The sequence below is a fragment of the Mauremys reevesii genome, linkage group 12 (assembly GCF_016161935.1).
Source record: "Mauremys reevesii isolate NIE-2019 linkage group 12, ASM1616193v1, whole genome shotgun sequence".
In the NCBI taxonomy this organism is placed as follows: Eukaryota; Metazoa; Chordata; order Testudines; family Geoemydidae; genus Mauremys; species Mauremys reevesii.
This window is the reverse complement of record NC_052634.1, coordinates 7,928,884-7,951,179: the sequence shown is the minus strand read 5'-3', so window position 1 is coordinate 7,951,179 and position 22,296 is coordinate 7,928,884. Positions and strand designations below refer to the sequence as shown.

Sequence of the window (22,296 nt, the reverse complement as noted above, 5' to 3'; positions counted from 1 at the left end):
AGGGCACTCATTCCTTTGCAGGATCAGGCCCAGAACCCTAACCAGGCTGGGGCGGGGAGTAGGTAGGGAGGCGCACAGGTCCTGAGGCAGCTGCTTAGCCATTTATATGCTAAAAGGGGTTGATGGGTTGAAGTGGCGGTAATTACAGAGGGTCTCTGATCTGTCAGCTCATCTGCATCTCATCAGCATACCAATTAGGCACCCTCCCTTCCATCCCCAACACTCTATGTTAAGGCATGGAAGCCTTTTTGCACAGAAGTGGATAATTGGACACGTCCACACAGGGAGGGAATGTGGTGTCTCCTGGAGGTGAGGCTGTGAAGATTGGTGGATTCTAATCCCACTCTTGCCATTAATTCCCCATCCAAATTTCCTTCCTCTCCTCGGGGCCACCTACAACACATACCCCGTCTTCCCCCTTTTAAAGTGCCAAATCTCAGTCCCCAGGGTTTAATCTAAACCCCAGAGAGACGCTACAATGCTTTTTAAAGGGTGGGAGAGGGAGAGAAAGCAAAAAGAAATGTACAAAGTCAGCCCCTGTCAGATCTCCAGATCCCAGACACACACTAATGAGCTTCTGCCTTATCAGGCATCTCGTGAACAGAGGGCTCTCGTACAGCTGGGGAAATATTTCCACAAGTTAAACTAAATACGGAAATGCGTTCAGTGCATTACATAAATATATTAAAAGTTAAACACTTAATGCCCTGGCTCTCTTGCCCAAAAGCAATGAGGAGTTTGAAAATCTGAGAGTCTCTAATTTGTTTGCTGGCTGAAATCTGGATCAGCTTCAACTTCTGGTGAATTTTCTCTCAAAGCTGATGAGCTGGAAGCCCCGGTGGCTGCAAGAGACAGACATGGGCAGAGAGCACGAGCCTGTTAAAAAGGCAACAAGGATGCTTCAAACAACACTAGACAGAAGTCAGCTAATTTGACCCTTGGGAGCAGTTTGTCTCCAGGACACAAGTGTTTGCTCCTGAGTGGTGGGTTTACTTAAATGATTTCTAACTATTCATTTATTTATTCAATATATAATAATATGGGAATTTCTCCCACGGTTGGCTGAGAAGAGGAAAATTGGAGAATAATCAGCAGCTCACTAGAGCTATTCTAATCTCAAAGCCTTATACTGCTGCTGGGGTTGGAGGGCCCTTGATTCCCACTTGAAAACACTGAGAACTGAAGGTGTGCTCAGCACCGGGCAGGATCCAGCACTGAATTTCAGAAACCTGGACCGGCACCTCCTACTTGAGTGAGAGGTACCCAGCTGGGCAGGAACTGGGCTCCACGGTTGGAGGGGGTCCAGAAGAATTGGTGAGGCTGGTGGGCTGGGATGTTTCATCTGGGAGGAGTGGGAGGAAGACATGTTTTGGGGGCCTGAAAGGGAGAGCCTGAGCATGGGGCAGGCAGCGTATAAAAGCCTGCTTGGAGGGCTTGTAACTTGGGTGGATCTGGGCCCTGCTTAACCTTAATATGCCCTCTGGGCAATGGCCTGACCTCCAGGTAAGAGGTGCAGGTTGGGGCTGCCTCATCCAGCTCAGAGGTAGAGGCCCAGCTGAGGAATTATGCGGCCACTGGAATACAAACCAGGGGATGGTTTATTTAAGGACACCACACACTGTGACCAGGCAGCCGACATCAGCAGGGCTTTCCATTGTCCACGTGCCTTGTCAGCATAACCTGGAGTAATTAATCACCTCTCACTGGTGGGCTGTTTGCAAAGCTTAACTCCAAGGGGAGATGCGGGATACCTCTGAAAAGCAGGCCACTTACTTAGCTGCCTATCCTGCATAACCTGCTGTAGAAAAGGTTGCCCTTTTCTGGCTCCACCTATTGCTCCCAGTAGACTGGGATTTTCAAGAATGCACTGGTTCTTCAAGGTTCTGATGAGATCTTTCATGAATCCCGTTTGCTTTGTGATGTGCTATCAGACTCTCCACACTGGGACATGCCATGTATGCTGCTTGGTTGGGATTGGTCACGTAAGTCACACGGCACCATCTCTGTTTCTGGATGGGTGTACTTAGGAGACAATGGCAGTGAACAGAAGTAATTCAAGTCAAAATCCTTTCTTCTGATGAGGGTTTGTGAGATAGAAGAACCCAGCATGACTTCCAGGGGGACGTTTGCAGCACTGGCCATTAGGGAAAAGCGAGGCAAAGCATTTTGCTACTTGGAGACCAAGCAAGCTTGATCTAGCATCACTGATACACAAACAGGGAACCCCGGGATGCCTCTTATCCAGTCACTGCTCTGCATGCAGAACTGCTCTTTACACCTTGATACTGTATTGCAGCAGCATGTTTAAACACTGTCATCTGCAGACAGACCCTGGGTGTGTGAACCATGTGACTGGACCATTTACCAGCTTTGTTCAACATACAGAAAGTTATTTTGCATCATGGAAAATGAGTCTCCAAACCCTAGAAGAGAGACAGGGTGGGTGAGGGGATATCTTTTATTGGACCAACTTCTGTTGGCGACAGAGACGAATTTTCGAACTCCACAGAGCTCTCTAATTTCCTGAGACCAAGAGCATCACCATTCCAAACCCTAAAAGAGATTGCCCACTGATGGCAAAATCTTTATCATGTCAGTCATTCTCCAGGAGCTGAACACAGCCGTAAGACTAGCCGGGATTTTCATGCAATCAAAACTGCACTGCAGAGCTCTCAGCAAAACACAGATTCAGAAGGATCTGCATATTTATGGCAAAACTCTCCCTCACATTTAAAATGTATTAAAAAATATAGCAATCATGTTAGTTTGTAAAGCCATTTCTCTCCCCGGCTCCTGCCTAATGGCTACTCTCATTAGCGTGGACGGGTTTGGATCTGTCACTTTTGTTCATAACAAGTGGGACTAGGGAAATGGCTAGAAAGGGCACTGATGCTGTAAGAGACCTCTCCGTGTGGGAAGTGACATCCCATTTCCCTGCTCACTCAGAGGGAGCTGAAGGCAGTGTCAGAGCAGAGCCGTCAGGTAGAAACTGGCAGGCAGCATTCCAGCCAAGGCTAAAAGTAGCTGCTGCAGCAACATAAGAACTTTCCTGAGGCCGGGTCCCAGGCAGAGATAGGTAAGATGTCGCTGCTTTTGTTCTGTGATGAGGCACTTCCAGCTGGCAAACATCTGGACAAGGGTTCTTTCCACTGGGCTGATCTGTAACTTCTCAGTGAGCTGCCCAGATAGGAATATTAAAGATGAGACCCCAGTTCCGAGGCTCCTTAGTCTGCTTCATATATCAGATTTGCTTTCTCCCAGAAAACATGACCTCCATGGAGCTGCTTCATCCAGTCCTACAGCGCCTGGGCCAAGTTCCAAGCTGGTGTAAGCAGGTTCAGCTCCATCAACTTCATCATCCCGCCTGAATTTGGGGATGCTTCCACCACTGTCCTCCTCTCTGCTCCACTCAACAATCTTGCCATTGTGGGACCCTTCTCCTCTGAAGCTCTTGCCATGTGGCACAGCCTCCCTCTGGAATCTCTCCACCTCCTTGCAAACCTCAGCTGAAATCCCCCTTTCCTCTCCAGGCTCTCTCCTAAATAAACATGCACTTCTTTATTATTTATTAAAAATAGATAGGTGTGAAATAGAGGCAGTGTGTCTCAGTGGCTGGGGCACTGGACAGAGAACCAGGTTCTATTCCTGGGTCTGCCACTGGCCTGCTGGGTGATGTCGAGTAGTCATGTCCCCTTGTCATGCCTCAGGTTCCCCAACTATATTATGGGATAATATATCTCATTTGTAAAGTGCTTTGAGATCTACTGTTGTAAGGTTTCCTGCAGCTCACTATACACATCTGGCACTGGCTGTTGGAAACAAAGTACTCTGCGAACTGGACCATGGGTCTGATCCAATCTGGCAATTGCCATGTTCTTGCAATGGTGAGGTAAGTCATCTCCACCCTGTCCCATTTTATCTTCCTGCCAAAGTTAGAACAAGAATACCAATGTGGGAGGAGAACAAAAACGAGCAAAAGAGAAGGGTCGAGTAACTAGTTCAACCACTAATGAATTGAGTGGTGGGTTCCTGCTCTGCTGCAGAACCAGGAGGTCCATAAAGAGAACCACAGAGACACAGCACTGAATCTCTGCTGAAAGCTGGAAATATACCAATACCCCTAATCACCTCTGAGTGCAGCAAATGCACAGAGTCTGGTGCAACTCATTGCTCCTTGGATCTTGCAATGACTCTGCAACCAAAGGGTCTGGTGTGAAGTCCCTTTGGGGAATGTCTATGCTGCAACTGGGACAGCATGTGTTGGCATTCCTGAGCTAGTTTTCATCGAGCTAGCAGTGTGGGTGGGGCTCAGGTATGCTGCAACCGTGCCTCCCACCTGCTATGTAGACATACCCTCTGTGTCCGTGCATGGAGGGGGAAGGAATCTCACTGGCCAGTTTCTCCTTCTGTCAGCTTAGGGCTGTAGCAATCAAAAGGCCAACTCTGCAGGAGATATAGTCGCATCAGGTGACCATCAAGAGAGCACAAGACAGCGAACCAGGGTTGAGTTGAGGGCAGCTGAACGACAAGGGTAGAGGAGGTGGGGATGAACGAGCACTTTGCTGCAATCATAAGAGAGTGAACGAAGGGCAGACCAAGTGTCAGTGCAAGAGCATGAGAGAATAAGGTGCATTTAATATGCCAAGGACTAACCACTTAAGGGACTGTGGAGGCTGCAGATGTCTCATGCATGGCACAAATTCTTTAATTCAATCAAAAAAAAGTCACTATGAGCTGGAAGGATGAAGTGCTTCTTGCAGAAAAGCAAGCAAACAAGAAAAGGAAGCTCCAGGTGATTCGGATTCTGGTACCTCCACCAATACACACTGATCAGTGTCTGCTGGGAGCCTTTCCTGGTGCACTAACCAGCCTCTGCTCAGGCTGAAACAAGACTCCTTTTGCTCTGCATTTGCCCGGTTATCCTCCATCTTCAAGAGAATCCAGCCAATGGGGAGGTACCAAGTGTGTGTGTGGGGGGGCATTCACCTGCTGTTGGTAGGAGTCATCTCCTCTATGGGGCCACTCTTAAGCCACCCCTGCCCAGGTTCCCATAAAGACTCACTGGGCGAAATGGCTTGCCTAAAGTTAGGCTCCTAAATCCTTACTGAGGCCCATCAATAGAAGTGGCCTGATTTTCGAAGGTGCTGCTTTCCTGCAGCTCATAGTGACTCCAGTGGGATTTGTGAGTGCTCAGCACTTCTGAAAGCCTGGCTGCTTATATAGGCACCCAGGTTTGAAAACTAATGAAAGTCAGACTGTCCCCCAACAGAAGGGGATGGTCGTACGAGCAATACACAGAGAGGAGAACAGTAGCTAGCCCCCATCACCAATACAGGAGGTGGTACGGGAGGGATCGACGAGCAGTTTCAGGCAATGATTATCACAGCTAGTCAGGAACCAGAATGTCTATTCCACGGGAAATTCTGATATTTGGGGGAGGGGAAAAAAATCTTTCCAAACTGAAACGAAAGGCTGAAATTTCAAAATTTCCCACAAAAGGAAAATCCCCCAAAGTTTTGATTCAGTCGGAACCACTGAAATATTTTGTTTCAATGTTATCGTTTTGATTCATTGTATTTAGTCGACTTTCATCATCCAGTTCAAATCGACTTTTCGTTTTGAAAGTTTTAAATACATAAAAAATGGCCACAATCAAAAACGACATGTTTCCATTGACCCAAACTAAACAAAGGTTCAGATTTTTGATTCACAAACATTGTGGAGACTTTTATTTTTCATCCTGATTTGGGAGGGGGGAAATTTTGACATCTTGAACATTTTCACAGGATGGGAAAACCATTTCCCAGCCTGGTCTAATAACAGGGCCTTTTCTTGGTTTAGCTGATGTCTCTTGACAATGGGTTTAACTTAAACTGGAAAAAAAAAGCCACTCATATAGGAAAATAAGAGAGTCTACACAATGGGTAAAACCAGTATAACTATACCTGTGTAACTGCTAAAACTTTCTCATGTAACTTTCCTCCAAATCATTTAGGGATAGGTTTACGATTAACTGAAATCAACCACTCTTAATCTGAAAGCAGTTTGCACTAGTTTAAACCAGTGCAAGTTTGTGTGTAGACATGGCGTGTGAGTGTGTACACACCCAGGACATGCTTTATAGGCACTGAATCTTATCCACTAGAAGAGAGGGCTGCTGTCACACTGGGGCTGATGCTGGGTGTCGCTAGTCATGCTGCAGAGATGGTCCCTTAAGGAGGTAATTTAAAATGCTTGGAGATGCCTTGGGGAAGTCTCTTAACAAAGGGAAACACAGGGTTTCATTGTAAACTTCCTTCCAAGCCATGAACTATGAGAGAGCTGCAGCTAAAAGCAGCATTGGGGTTGTTCCTTGCTAAGGGCCAGGTTGTGCAAGGCAAGGAGTACTCTCCACTCCCACTGACTTTAGGGGGAGTGGAGGTGGGGACTGGTTCTCAGTACCTCCCAGGAGGTACTCAGCACCTGGCAGGTTCAGACCCTAGGAAGAGCCTGCAGGGCCAATCTTACCTGTCTGAAGCCATGTCGTGTGTACTGCAGGATTTTCAGGGCATAGTTCGACCGTTGACCTTTGCTGTTGAATTCGATGTGGCCGGTGAGACCTTCCAATTCTACCTGTCCAAGAGAGAGTGAGTTACAGCACCAAATTGAGATCGTTCCCCTTTACAGTCTTGAGCAGAACCTGCGTGTGGCTGCTGTTCACCCGGTTAGCTAGGACAGAACTGTGGAGCTCTGACATCTATTCACGGGGAGGGAGTATAAACAGTATTTCCATGGGACAATGCTCATTGCTTTCAGAATCTGCCTGGAGTAGAAATGAGACAGGGAAGAGGGAAAAATATCCCCAAACAAAACAAAGACTTGTAAGTTGCAAGGCTTCCAGAATTCCATTTCTCATGAAGGTTCCATTCATTACCTTTTTAGCCACACTCCAGCCTGCCCTCCCCTGTAACCTCATTCCATCTCCACGGCCCCAAGGCTTCACATTGCTCAACTGCAGAAGTGTCACATTGAAATAGGCGGCTGGGGATTCTGTGGCAAACCGTGCCATGCCATTGCACTGCACGAAGCTTGTGTTAACAGGGGGTGACATTGCAAAGAGTCTCGTGACGAGAGTCAAATCCCACACAGCAGATTTAAATGCTGCTGAGTGCTGCTCAAGCACCTTGTCAGCATTGAGACTAAATTAATGATAGAAGATTTAGGAGAAACTCTGTCATTTTGGGGTTGCGGGCGTTTGTGTGAACATTTGATTAGGGATGGGGCAATGAGGTGGTGTTTAAATCAGGAGTAGGTTAAGGTGTGTGTGGGGGGAAGGGGTCAGATGTTGAGACCAAAGCCACATCAGTGAGTCTTCTACCATCTTGGGATGAAATCTCATGAGAATAGCTGTTCTCATGAGATTTTAGTTGCATCCAAAGCAGAACCAGAAAAAAAATGTTCAAACTGGAACCAAAAAACACACGTCATGTTCACTTCTGGGACTTCAACTTGAAACTCTCGAGGAATCTGAGGGGTTCAGACCTGGGGTTCTGTTTTGACCCATAGTTACTTTTGATCTATATGAGTTCACAACACCCTACGTTCAAAAAAGTCCAACTCATCCACCCCAGCAGGAGAAACTCATCTACAATATCTGAGAGACTAACAAATTTATTTGGGCATAAGCTTCATCAGATGAGTTTTAGCCCACGAAAGCTTATGCCCAAATAAATTTGTTAGTCGCTAAGGTGCCACAAGGTCTCCTTGTTGTTTTTGCTGATACAGACTAACACGGCTACCACTCTGAAACCTCACAATATCTGAGCTTCTCCTGGTTGCAAGGTGGGACCATAAATCAGCTCAAGTTCACTTGAAACTGGGTCCTAGGGAACATTCACAAAGCTTGCTGATCTCTGTGTTTGCAACAAAGCCTGAAAGTTGGTGACTTTCACGTAGTTCCTAGGCCGGCTACAAACATTTCTCTCATGGCTTTCTCCTTCATTCGCAGCGCTACCTTCAAACAGGTTGGTATCCTGTGCTTTGACTGCAGGGGCATCATCTCACACACGTTCATGTGCGCATGACTTTTGCTCCTGGCAGTTAGGGGGTGGATACAGATAAATCAGCAAACTTCAGTCACTTCTCACCATTCTCAGGTAGTTCATCAAGCTGGTACCATGTTGCCAGATCTGTGCGGATCCACAGGACAGCGGTTTCACACCAATCTCCTGGCTCCGGTTTAGCTCCTGCACCGCTGTCACCACGGCATAAACGGCATCAAACAATAAGGCAGAGGAGAGCTGTGGACAGAAGAGAGAGAGGTGGGAGCTCAGAGGAGCAGCACCAAAGGTTGGAAAATTGAACAAGACCCAACTTGCACTTACTGAAGGAACAACTCCAATGTTTCTGCCATACGTGTGCACACAATTACACACACATTGTAAAATAAATCTACACACCCATACAGTACACCAGTGTAGAAGCTTACATCTGCTCACACACCCTCCAGTGACTCCATTCAACACCATGGAGCTACAGTTACCCTACCATCTCTGTCATGCCTTGAGCTAACCTTGCCTCACATCCCATTCACAGTCTGAGCTGGGGTTAGTGAGAAGGAGCTAGACAAGATTGCCCAGTGCCCTGTGCCTTGGGCAGTTACTCATGCTTGTGCAAAGCGAGCATAAAATGCTACCCTTCTGATTTGGCACAGAACTAGGTAAGTTCATGGAGGATAGGTCCATCAATGGCTATTAGCCAAGATGGTCAGGGAGGCAACTCTATGCTCTCGGTGTCCCTAAACCTCCGACTGCCAGAAGCTGAGAGTGCACGACAGGGGATGGATCACTGGATAATGTCCTGTTCTGTTCATTCTCTCTGAAGCATCTGGCACTGGCTGCTATCAGAAGACAGGATAGATGGAGCATTGGTCTCACCCAGTATGGCCTTTACGTTCTTAGTCATTGCACAAGGGCAGGGTAGCGGAGAATCAGGCCCATAGACTCCTTTAACCATCATTCTTTTGGCATCTCCACATCAATCATTGTGATAGGCGTAACTCATGTTGCCATTCCTGATTCAAGTCCATTCCTTGGACTTCCTCCTCCTCTTCTCATGCTTATTACCTTACCCTCCACATCTCGGGTAGTTTCTTCTTATTGCCCTTCGCATCCTCGCTTTCCTCCCTTCTCCACTTATCTGCTTCCCTTCCCTTCTACGTCCTCCAGTCCCCACACTGGCCTCTTAGTCCCTTTACCATAATTATCTGGTCCCCTTTTCTACTGCCGGTCGTCCCTCTAAAAGAATTATTGCTAGAGGAGATTTCAGAATCCATGCTGACTGTCCCCTCTTCGACCCACTTACTTCTAATCACTTCTATTTACCATCTTGTCTCATGCGGAGCGTTACGTTCCCCATGCGCGATTGTTTCGATGTTTTTGATCAAGTTAACAACCGGTCATTTTCTATCTCCCCTTCATTGTTATGACTAGGATTTCACTTTCAATTATCGTCACTTCCTGACTGCACTGGCATTTGGTTGCCACATCTCATTACTGTCAAAGCTCCCTTTTCCTACCTCCCTCTTCAAAGAGTCTCCGCTCTACCGTTGCAGCATCCAACAACATATTTGCTCTTTAGCTTGTTGAGCCTTCCCCCATATGTGGACATTTACAGTTCAACTATATCTACCTGATCACATTTATTCACTTCCCAGTCACCCCAAGGGGGGGAACGTCTTGTTAAGCAGACCCTTTGGCTTCCACCGCCTTACCTGTGTGAATAAAGTGAGCCAGATTTAACCCACTAGGGCTTGAGCCTACCCCTGCTGAAGTCAACAGTGAAAGTCCAACTGTCTTCAGTGGTCTGGTATCAGGTTGTTAATGAGCAACTCAGGGCTTTGAAATGTACATGCAGACACTATGAAAAACTAACGCTGCCATGCTTAGTGCTAGCAAACCCTAACCATCAGCTCTAATAATGCCAGTAATCCCCCATTTCCATCTTCCACCCCTCAACGTCTCTCACATTTGTTCTATCAAGGTAGATGGAGCTCAGACAATTTGCTGGTATTTCTGGCATTGCCCCACCTAATATGATGTTGAATTTTCTCCCTATTCTAGTCTGTGTATATTCTGACACCACCCTCCTCACCACAGTATGTGAGCACTTTCCAGGAGCGCATCCAGCGACGTGAGTAGCCACCATCATGCGTGATTCGTACTTTTGGGATCTGATTGATCTCATCTGCAATAGCGATGAACCCTGTTGTCGGTACCGCTCTGCGACCAAAGCACTTTCCGACTATGGATTAACTGAGCTTCGGGCCATGCCTAGCGAGTCGATAAGTATTGTTATCTCCACTGTGCAGAAGAGTAAACTGAGGCACAGAAGAGGATGAGTGACTTGCCCACGGACACACAGGCGTTTGCGGCAGAGTTGGGAATAGAACCCAGGCATCCTGATTCCCAGTCCCCGTCTGAACCATCAGATGCCATCCCTCTCTGCCTATCCCTTTGTGTTTGGCGATAAGTCTTCCAACTTTCTCCCTAAATAGTCACATCTGCTCTTAGGCATTCCCCTCCAGGGCTGCATTTTCCAGAGTTGTTAAAGGAGCAAATCTATCCTCCCGCCTCACCCCTATTGACTCAAACCATCTCCTTGCACTCCTAGCTCCATTGCTTGTTACTGCAACTAGAAGTTCTCCATCCTTTGGCTCCTGTTCAGCAAAGCACATATGCACATGCTTAACTTCACTGGGACTTACCCGTGTGCTTTGCTGTCTCAGGGTCCTTATCAGTAGCGACAGGTCAAATTCTGTATGAAGATGCAGCTCCGCTGACATCGGGAGTTTCTATCCTCTTACCCCAGCTCTGAAAACTGGCCCCAGTTGTCTCTGGTCGGGTTTTCATTTCCCCTCTCTTTGAGTAGCTAATGATCTCTGATTAGCTACTAAGCAAGAGGCTTGTAGATCTTAGTGAAGCATTTGACGTTATTGATTGGAATATTTTACTCTTTAGCCTCAGACAATTTGCTGGTATTTCTGGCGTTACACTTCCCTTTTCAAACATGCCCTTTTTGGTTTGCTTTGCTGTCAGGGGTGACTTCTTCTGCTAAGGGGATCCTCACCCATCCCCCAAGCCCTACACTTCCCTCTCTCTTTTCTCTACTTACAGCTTTCCTTGGAAGCACCTGATTTCCAATTCTAACGCTGTGTATCAGACCAGCCATTCCCTATCCACATGGGCTCAGAACTACGAGTCTATGCCAGTTTCATGATTTTGAGGGGCCTGATTCAGGGCTTTTAAACCCTGGGGGACAGCAATATTGCAACATGCACAAAAAGATGTCAGCACCCACCCTCATACGTCTTCACCAGCTCCCCCCTTTATTTCACGAACATGCTTTTAAAGCCCACTATGGACTTGCCCTATCCAAAATCATGAACTGTATTCTGCTCAAGTCCTCTCCTCGCTCCCTCTGCTCACCTAGTATCAGAATCCTCTAGGCCACTTCCACTTCTTCCTATGGCTGTTGGTGCAAGAGCCTTCTCCTCTGCTGCTTCGGCCATCTGGAGCAGTCTTTTCTGTGTCTCTCTCCGGCTCATCAGCTCTCCGGCTCGTTTCAAATCTCAGCCAAACACAATATTGTCTCCCTCGCCTATGCCTCCTAATTGCTATTTCCGTCTGCCATTATTTATTTGTAAACTCCGTTAACTGTATTTAACTCAGTCAAGCAAATTGGGATACAGTTTGCATGGAAGATGCTTGTGTAAAATTAAGTTGCATTTCACTGTAGCACAGCTGCTAGCCGATCTTCCCAGTTTAAAACTCATTCACTTTGGCTTCCCCAATCCCTCTCTCTTCTCCGCCCCTTATCAAATCTCCTCTTCCTTTGAGAAGAGTCATTTAAAAAAGACATGGCTTTTTTCATTCTGACGTTAAAAAAAACAAAAAACAAGTTGCACATTAACGTGTCTCTCTCGCTTTTGTGCATTCTTGATTTGTGCTGATCGTTGTCATTTTGTGCCACCTCTGTGGTGAACAGTGACCGCACAACACTGCATGTGAAAGACCCAACGGTTTTGATGGTGGTTCCTACTCACATGATTGTGTGGGTGTAGGGGAGTAAAGAGCCTCCCCCCATATCTTGCAGGGAGATCACTGCATGGCTGGAAAACCAGGGGAGCAACTCCCCAGAGAGGTAGTAAGGGGATGGAGCATGGGTAGAGCTGTGTTCCTCTATGTGTCATCAGCTGCATGAGGAGTGAGTATGGCGCACCCTGGGACAAGGAGCGCCCAAAGCCATAGCTCCGCCCCCTTCAGTGCACAAGCCAGCTGGCTAGTGGGGAGCACACTGCATGCGTCACAAGTTACCCTCCCCCGCCCGGCACAAACAAAGCATTCCAGAACGCGCTGTATCTTCCTGATGCAGGATGCCCTCAATTCTGCCCCCTGGCACGGCTCAGCTCCTCGCCAGCTGCAGCACAGGGCTGCGGCTAAACCCCCCAAATCTAGCCCTGTGGGGTGTAGCTACAGTGCAGCTGGGAGTGAGCCCCAGAGCCTGGGTAGGCAGTGCTAGCAGGACTCGAGGTATCATACTAAAAATAACAAGGTGGATGGTGCGGCTCCAGCGGAGGCTCGGGATAGCCACCCAAGCATGGACCCAGGAGACTGGATGGGCCTGAGGGTCAGAGCTGCCACCCGAGCCGTGAGGTCCACACTGCTCGTTTTAGCATGCTAACTTCCGTCTGTCTACTCAGGCTGGGATGCTGGCTTCCAGCTGCAGTGTAGACATATTTACAGAAACACAAAGAGATCCATCATAGTTTAAAGAGAAGATTTTTGTTTTATTTACCAAAATCTCTCACGTCAAGGCCATGTTTAAAGTCAAGCTGCTCTCCAAGGACTATAGGCAGGTTTGGGAGGGGTGAAAGGGAATCATTCTTGAAACATTGTCATCTGTATATTTGCCCCCAAACATAACACAGAGAATTAAAACCATTAAAATCCTGTGAAATAGACTTTACAATCTGGATTTCATTCAATGAAATAAACACTTAATTACAAACATCTGTTTCAGCCTAAATTCTAATTACCTAATCTAGCCATCTGTAATTTTAATGATTTTATCTGATTTCTTTTCCTTGCAACGTGATTAATGAGAATGGCATTTGAAGAAGTAGCTTCCCCCGCCCTTCCTTAGACTCTTACCCATCCCTAGCAAGAAAGCCCAGGGATCTCACAGTGTAGGCTTCACCTCCTGTCGAGTCTGGATGTTGAACTCCTTTCTTTACACAATCCCAGGAGCCCTCAGCTCCTCTACACAACTGGGGTAAATCCCCAAATCCCTACGGAGACAGACTTTCCCAAAAGCAGATCTATCGGACGTTAACTGTTTAAAATGAAAAAGACCGAGGCCAATTCACTGTGCCGTGATAATGCTCCTAGTGAGCAGAAGGAAAGAAAATAAGTGCGGTGCTTCTGACTTATGTCATCCTAACAACTCCTCTGTACCTGCCCTGCCAGATGTCTGGCAGCGTTTAGTTCTTATCCCTGGGAAGCCGCATGGCTCGGGAATGAACAATGATGCTCAGAGACCAGGGTGATGGGGGAACACGCCTACAGGGAGAACCTCTAGGTCGCTAAACAGGACAGTTAGGGCTAGAGGTGGCCTCACCAGATCAGGAGTAAGCCCGCCCTGCTACTGAACCAGTTCTGTGCAGGGATCGAGCATCCAGCTACATTAATATGACAGCAATGGGGGCTTTAGACAGAGGCTCCCAATCCAGTACTATTCACCACCCCAAAATACAATGAAATCTGTAAGGGGGGAGCTTCCTGGCCTTTGCATCTAAAGAGTTTTTCTGCTTATTCAGGGCCAACTAGAGGGAAGAGACCAGGATTATATTTTTCCCCTTCAGCACTTGGGTTTCCAGGGTTTTTTTGGTTTGAAAAGCTTTATTTTTAATGCATCTGAACAGCCCCACAGCTGTCGCCCAAGCAGGCGGCTTCCAGGGAGAGATTGCATCAAGATTCGGCAAACCAGGCAGTGAGTTAGCTGCAGCCACCTGAGCTCGAGGGGTGGGGAGAGGATGTCAGGGAGGAGCTGGCTAGAACACCAAAGAGCAGCGGCTTGGTAGTAGTCAGGTGAGAACCAGGGCTGGCAGTTTGTGCCAAGCAAATGCAAAGCAGAGAGAACTCCTCGTTTGCTCGCGTAAGGTCAATTTGCAGAGAGAATAATGGGACTTTCAGGAACGCTGGGGCTGCCTCAGGAAATGGAGGGGATTTTTTATTTCATTTGTCAGCACATACATTGTTTGGTCACTGGCTTTTTCTCTCCCCTACCCGATCTGGCAAAGCTTCTCCGCAAACCTTCCAAGCTGGTTGAAGCCTTGCGGGGCAGATTTCAGCCATGATTTCAGGGAAATTTGCAGCAGCATCCGGAGACACTGACATATGCGAGGTAGCACAGTCCAGGCCTAACCCAGCCCTTTGGCTTTCAGCTAAGCTCTGTGACGCCTCCTCCCTGAACAGCCTACATTATCCAGGTTTCGTCTCCCAGCCTCTCTTCTATGGCTCTAATGGCATCTGCCTAACAGAGTTCCTTTAGCACTGGCAAGATTGAAGGGTCTCACCTTGCTACTTTCCAGAGCTGGAGGCTCTCTCATAAGTCACCACAGGTTACCCCAACGCCACACCTGCCTCCTTTACTCACCTATGATGTCCTCCTGGTTCACATCTGTTTCTTTCTCCTGCCTCTGTGCCCCTGCTCTCCTGATCTCTACTCTTGTCTCCACTTCTCCCATCTCAGGGGCACGTACTTTATACAGCCACTGAGAAGCCTCCCTAAAACCCAACCTTCCTCCTCCCCACTCCAGAACCTTTTAGTACCAGCCTCAGGGCTTCTTCTCAGCTGAGGGGGCTCTTTACCCAGGGTCCATTAGCAGCTGTCCCCCATTCAGCCTCTCTCGCCCCCACAGCTTGTCTCCTTTGCCCCAGCTACTTGCTGCCTCATCACAGGCTTCGACTGCTGTTCCAAACGCAAGGGTGGGGATTATTTTTACTTACTGCCGGCCCAGTAAAGGGAGCGTGATCACAGTTCTCCTGCCACGACTGGTTGAGGCTCTGGACAAACTCTTGGAAGAAAGCATGAGACTGGTTGAAGGTGGAAAATCCCAGGATGTTAACCCGGTCATCCAGAAAGCTGTCCAGTTGCTGGAGCGAGAACTCCTAAAGCATCCCAGCAAACAGAAAAGAGCATTAGGAGGCAGCGGCAGATACTTCAAAGGCTCACAGTGTGACTGAAGGGAGGGATGGCTCTCAGAGACGGCTGGGAGGACTTGCAGATGGGGTTTACCACCTCTAGATCGACAGTTTAAATCCGCCAGGCCCAGGCAACTGGTAACCAAAGGTCAGCGTCATACGATGGCTGTTAATTGGCCATAACGTGAAGGCGGGTGGATCCCTCTCTCAAGCTCTTAATGGGCACATGCGCTAAGCCCACCCCCACAAGTGGCAAGCTGTGCAGAGAGGCCAAAGACTGGCTGGGTTTTGGCACCTCCCTTCTCATTTCCTTGCGGTGGGTGCTCTGGAGCAGAGCTGAAGCTCGCTGGAAAGAGGGAAGCTTGTATAGTAAAGCACAGCAGTCTCATGCCCGAGAAACATGGTCAATACAATGTCAAACTGAGTGCTGAAAAGGGCCATGCCGTGCCCAGCTGGGCCACGGGGGTGCCACTCTGTGTGGCCCCCTCTGGCACAGCAGCATCACCCCTCTGCACAGTAAGAGAACCAGTGCGACGCGAGGGCTAGGGAGGGAGAAACTGGAGTCTTTCAACTGAATGGGTAAACGGTTAGGACAGTCAGAGAGAAGCCCAATCCAAAGGGGTCGGAGTTCTGTACGGGGCAGAGAGCCCAACTCAAGGAGGCACCAGGCCCTTGCAACAAAATTTTCTCTCCATGCAAATGTTTCTGCTCCTGTACATTCCTCCCAAGCCCCCGTGGCACCTGCCACCACCCCGGCAGTATCTTTCTGTCGACAAATAAAGACCCTCGGCATCCAGGCCTGTCACTCCGGCACATTTAGTGCTACATCCACTCCAAAAATGGCTCCCCTAACTCTGCAATCTGCTTTGATGGAGAGATGCAGTCCTGGGCCAGCCCTCCCTGCTAATCCCCTCCATGGCTTGCTTCTCCAAAAGGCCCAACGGATCGCTGCACTTTTCAGACAGAGAGAGGAGCCCAAGCCACAGAACGGCTCCTATCCCGAGAGAGATCTGTGACCACGCTCAGTTTCCAGGCTGCAGCACTCATCTGGGAATCACAAGTGTCCCCTGCTACGGCTGAGAGCTCCGGACAGGTACAGTGCAAGGTATACAGCTGTCCATCCAAACTGAGGGAGGATTTCCAGCCCTTCTGGGGTGACAGTCCATGGCGGCCCTTGTCTAGATGGAACCTTATGCTATTTCATTATCTCCTGTTTCTAGCCTCTGCAATAACCATTAACTGGGCTCTGGCCCGGGGTGCAGATACTGTTGAGTTGACCCCCATGGACCATTGCTGCCACTTTCCAGATAGGCAATTTCAGGGGCTTTGCCCGATGTTACAAATGGGACTTGCATTTAAACATAAAACCAGTTTAACCAGTCCTACTGCACAGGGCCAGCCTGGATTGTCTCCACATCAAAGCCCTACTTCTTCAGGCACACGGGAAACGGTTGGGGGAGAGGGTGCGACCCAAGGCCCTTGGCCCTTGTGATACTGGGGAGAGAGTAAGATGGGAGCAGGCAGGTGGTCTTGTGATTAGTGCCAGAGACTGGGAGTCAGAAAGCCTCTGGTCTATTCCTAGCTCTGCTACCGACTTGCTGGATGACCTTAGTCAAGTCACTTTACATCTCTGTGCCTCAGTTTGTCCATCTATAAAAGGGGAAAATACCACCTCCCTCACAGAGCTTGAGACACTTCATTGATGACAGCCCACTGGGATCCTCAGACAGAAGTTACTAGAGAATGTTTTTACTTAGCTTATAAGTTCGTTAGGGGCAGGGAACATCTTTTTGTTCTGTGTTTGTACAGCACTGAGCACAATGGGGCCCTGGTCCATGGCTGGGGTGCTTAGGTGCTCCAGCTATACTAATAACACATAAAAATAAAGGCAAAGCAGTAGAGCTTTATTCCATTGATACCCACAGGGGAAGCACTGGTACCAGAAAAACATGGGGGAGTTCTTAGTTCTCCTTGGGAGACACAGGTGCCTTCTTTCTTTCTTTTTGCTAATTGCTAAAAGGTAGATAGAAGGCAGTGGTTACAGGTTTGGAAGCTGCCAGATACCCTTTCCCTCCCAACACTAATACACATTCCCTCTTGCTTTGTGGAACAGGAGTTTTCAGCCAGTCCTGCCCTTTGTGTGCGTGCGCGCATGGGAACAGTATGTCATTGAGTCAAAGACGTGGAATTACAAGGCTCCTCCAGCGCGGTGAACTCCTAGGAGGATGAGATTCGACATAGGATTAAGTGTCTTTTGGACTCAAATGCATGAACGTTAGGTAACATGAAATTGCCTGTGAACTATTGATGCATTTGACTGATATTATCCTCCTGCCTCCCTGACAGGTTATCCATTTACTCACTGCACCCCTGTCAACCTGCAGAACAAGGGCAGATGGCTAATGAGAGTCAGGGCCTGAGGAGATTCTGTATGCAGGTGGTGTGGTGAGCAGCATGCCAACCCCCCGAGAAAACAACACCCTCCCCACAGCTGGAATCATGGGCAGGAAGGCAAAACCTTTGAGGCACAATGGACCCAATCCTGAAAGGTGCCCTTAATGCTTGCTGGCTTTGTTGTGTTGGTGGGGAAACTGAGGCACGTGTTCGCAGTGCCGGCAGATCTCCAACTGAAGCCAACGGGAGCTCAGGTCTCATGAAAATCAGCCCCTTTAAGGTGTCTTGGGATGGACCTACCAAAAATGGAGGCATCCAAAAATCTGGATTTTTTTTTTTAAACTGGCCTCTGACGTTGATTTGAGGGCATTCAGCACCTTGCAGAATTGGTTCCCTAGTCATACTAATACCCAGCTTTTATTGAGAACTTTTCATCTGTAGATCCCAAGCCACTCTGTAAAGGAAGTCAGCATCACTATGCCCCTTTTACAGACAGGGAAACTGAGGTATACAAAGGTGATGTGACTTGTCCAAGGTCACCCAGTGGCAGAGAATTGAAGCCAGATCCCCTGAACACCAAATCAGCACTCTATCCACTAGGCACCACTGCCTCCTTTGCTGACTAGCCCGTAGGCACCTGCTGACAAAACAGAGACACAAATTCGCTCCAATTAATGTCAACAAAAGACTTTTCCAGCTCAAATTATGTTGACACTTTTCACTACATGGCTCTCTCTCTTTTTCTAGGCTAACCTCCAGCTGTTAAAAAACAAGTCTCTGTTTATCCATCACATTCAGAAGGCACTCATCACCGTGGCATCTGGGCACCGAATGGCCTGTACATAAAACCCATGCAGATGCCAGCCCAGCCACCCCGAATCCCCCTGGCCCCAACTCCAATCCCAGCCACCTCTCAGAAAGGTTTTTCTGCAGCTGTTCTCATGAAAATTCTGTGCACCCAGGTCACAGATAAGTAAATGAACGGAGAGTTGACTCGAGAATGAGATGTGGATTAAACAGTCCCTGTAGGAGATGCTTCATTTGGAATGGGATAAGAGGGATTTGGTGAGGCCAGGGGAGCAGTGGAGGGCATAGAGGTGACAGCGCCTGACTGATTTAGCAGCCGCCTGTTCAGCCTCGGTCCCTTATTTATTTTTTTTCTTACATGGCCACTGATGCTGCTTGACATTTTCTGATCCACGTTTTCCAAACACAAACTCATTTGCAATTCAAGGCCTGTGCTGCCCAGCTGATTTCCCGAGCTTGAAGACCCATCACTCAGCTCTGCTCTAGCTACCGCCAGCCAAAGGCAAGGTGTGGGTTTTCAATGCCTAGCTGCGTCTGGAGTGGTTCAGCACTGTTGCTTTCTGCGTGCCGGTGCAAGGCACATGGGAGTACGGGGGAGGCTGCTCTTAGAGACGGTGCTGGCTAGGTTCTTATATGGCCCCTTTCACCACAGCACCTCACGCGCCTGAATGGATTTAGCCTCACGAGAGGTAGGGAATGATTATCCCCATTTTAGAAACGGAGAACTGAGAGCTTAAATGGTTTGCCAAAGGTCATGTAAGGAGTCTGGAGAAGAGCCAGGATTTGAACCCACATCCACCAACAACCCTTAAGATCTACCTCAACTTGCTACATAGAAGTAAAAGGTGTTAACACTACAGAAGGTGTCTACACTACAGAAAATGTCAAAGTTAGGTCGGGGTTAGCTAACCCTGATATCACTTCAACCACTTCTTTTATCTATGGTGCTTCTATGGCTCCTATTACAAGAGTATCTGAGCACCTCATAAACTTTACTGCATTTATCCTCACAACATCCCTAGGAGATAGGGAAATGCTGTTATCCTTGCTGTACATATGGGAAACTGAGGCCCTGAGAGGCAAAGTGACTTGCCCATAGCCACCCGGGAAGTTTGTGGCAGAGCACAGAATTGCAGCTGGATCTTGCCTTGCAGGTCCCAGCCTAGCACCCTAACCGCTGGACCAACCTTCCTCTCTTTGGGCTTCCCAATCCCCGTTCAACCACTGCTGAGCCATCTGAAGGCCAGGGCTAACACATCTGTCAGTGGTATTAGTATAATATGAGGTTACATACTATGCTATCGTCATACATCATGTTCTACATTTTGAGTAGGCCAAACCAATGCCCGGGATCAGAACTCCAAACCCTCATGCAAAGTTTGGATCAGAAATTTGCAGCTGGGACCCACCTCTCTGTAGGATGCAGCTGTGGGGGTTAGTCACTTTCTGTGGGGGGTGGAGAATGCAATTCACTCCCAGCACTTCTCTGCTTATAATGGCGAATTGGAAGGATCCTTGTGGTGCACAGGATGCTACTGGTTTGCTGGCACAACCTGCCTTCCCTTTCAGTCACTGGTGCCTTTGTTCTCTCCTGTCTGTGCTGAGGGCCTGTGCCTTTGCAGGTTGGAAGATTGCATGTCATGTAATAGCTCCCAAGAGCAAGGAGCTGCTGAGAGACTAATTCATACCTGTCAGCAAATTCTATTTAGTGGGATACTCCAAGCCCTTAAACCTGCCAGTCCAGCCTTCCCAGCCTCCTTTTCTGTGCTGCCTCTCATTGATTGATCACCTTGGTCAGAGACTGGTCATTTGTCCTTCACAGCAAATTCTGCACTCCCAATACCGCTCTCGGGACAAGAACTCACACACCAACACTTTCATAACCACGTGCGCTCATACAAGAGATGCCTTTGGTCATCTGGCTACCAGATGAACCCACAAGCAGTTGCAAATGACAGGCAAGTAAATACACTCATGCACCCACACACTGACCAGGACATAAACAATATAACCTTTCACAGATTGGTTTCTCCCTGGAATAAAATAAAATAAAAATCTGTACTCTGAGATCTTGCAAAGGACGGTACAATGGAAACACAAAGAGCTATACTACCTCTCCTGCACTGAGCCTCAAAGCAAACCTGGGATGTGACTAAGTCTTCGTGTGATCCTTATCTTACTCGGAGGGAAACTGAGGCACAGAGACATCAAGGCTAAAAATATCAAGTGTCCACTCATTTTTAGGCACTCGAGTTAAGACTCCTTGGGTCAGACTTTCAAAGGTGTTGAGCACCCACAATGTCCGCTAACTTCATGGGACTGGGAAAAAGGGAAGGGTGCTGGAGGTCAGAAAATCAGGCCCAGAACGTCTGAAGTTGGGCACCCAAAATTGATGGAACCTTCTGAAAATTGAGGCCTTACAAGTGAATTGCTCAGTGCATCTGTAGCAAAGTCAGGGACTAGAACTCAGGTCTCCTGATTTCCAGTCCATGGCTTTACCCATAAAACGTATACAGTTAAATAATGACACGGCACGCTCTATTTTCAAAGCGCTAGGCACCCGTTCACTAATTGAATAGAAAGGGGTTCCCTGGGAGACAGCACTGCAGGAATTATTACAGGCTGAAGTCACACCTGGGTTTCTGTTCTTCATGCAGTGCTTGGCCTGCATCCTCAGACCCAACCCTTTAGCTCATCTGGAGAAGCTGTCTAATAAAAACAGCACTGCCGGCCTCCGTAAGTCACATTTTCAGCATGGGGAGCTTGAACTTGGTGGCTGTGAATTACGAGCTTGAGATTTACAGAACACATTCTCCAGTCTGTGGGAATATAAACCCATCACCAGGTTTCAGCATCTTGCTCCACACAAGTCTCTGACTCACAAGTCTCTGCTCCACTACATGCATCCGACGATGTGGGTATTCACCCACGAAAGCTCATGCTCCAATACGTCTGTTAGTCTATAAGGTGCCACAGGACTCTTTGCTGCTTTTACAGATCCAGACTAACACGGCTACCCCTCTGATACTTGACTCACATACAATGATTAAAGGCCTGATCTGAATTGGGGCTAAGCACCCACAATCCTCACTAATTTCAGCCCATGCTGGGGATGTGGCCGCTGTACTACTTGGATTGGAGCCTTATTTAAAACTCTGCTCTCAACTTGTTAGGTCTGTCCATTCTCTTTCTATCATAAAATAGCGTCAATGTACTGCCCTCACATTGTCTCTTTCAGCACAGTCTCTCAAAGCACGTTGTTAATTCACTAAGCTCCGCATTCACTCCTAACAGGTAGCGGTGGTATTATGACCGCTTTACAGATGAGGAAATCAAGGCACAGAGTTGCTAAGGAGCCGAACCAGCTTCAGTTGAAATAATGGAAAAACTCCCGTTGACTTCAGTGGCGGCAGAATGCGGCCTAAGACCATAATCCATTGCTGTTCAGCGATGCTCTTAAAGCAGGTACTTAGCTTTAAGTGTGATGGCCAGGGCTTGCACTGGGGCCTCCAGAGCTAAAAGCATAAGCTAAGGAGCCCAGCTCTATAGCTGGGCAGCGTAACAATCCATATTCTCCGCGGCCCGGCAAAGAGGGGGAACCCTAACACACACTCAAAAGTGGACCACACAAACAAATCCCACTGAAATCAATGAGACTCAATTAATAACACTAGTCACTGCAATTCCAAGGACCCATTGACTATCACAGCTTGTACTAATGGGTCTTCGCATGGCTCCAGAGAGCAATTTGGGAAGAACAGTATTTACTGCACTGACCACAGAGCCATTTCCCTGCTTGATTTAAGTGAGCTGCACTTTGTTTCTCTGCCTGGTGCTCTGCTGCTAGCTGCCC

The 22,296-nt window shown here is 48.1% G+C and overlaps 1 protein-coding gene across 8 annotated transcripts in view; it reads right to left on the bottom strand.

The window, feature by feature from the left end:
* Positions 1-22,296, bottom strand: part of GRIK4 (glutamate ionotropic receptor kainate type subunit 4) — a 303,138-nt gene that overhangs the window by 49,598 nt on the left and 231,244 nt on the right. For all 8 annotated transcript variants that reach the window (XM_039496823.1, XM_039496822.1, XM_039496827.1 and 5 more), the window contains 3 exons: positions 15,048-15,209; positions 8,127-8,279; positions 6,508-6,612 (listed from right to left, as the gene is read on the bottom strand). In XM_039496823.1, coding sequence (XP_039352757.1) covers positions 6,508-6,612; positions 8,127-8,279; positions 15,048-15,209 — 420 coding nt within the window. The remainder of the gene's footprint in view (positions 1-6,507; positions 6,613-8,126; positions 8,280-15,047; positions 15,210-22,296) is intronic.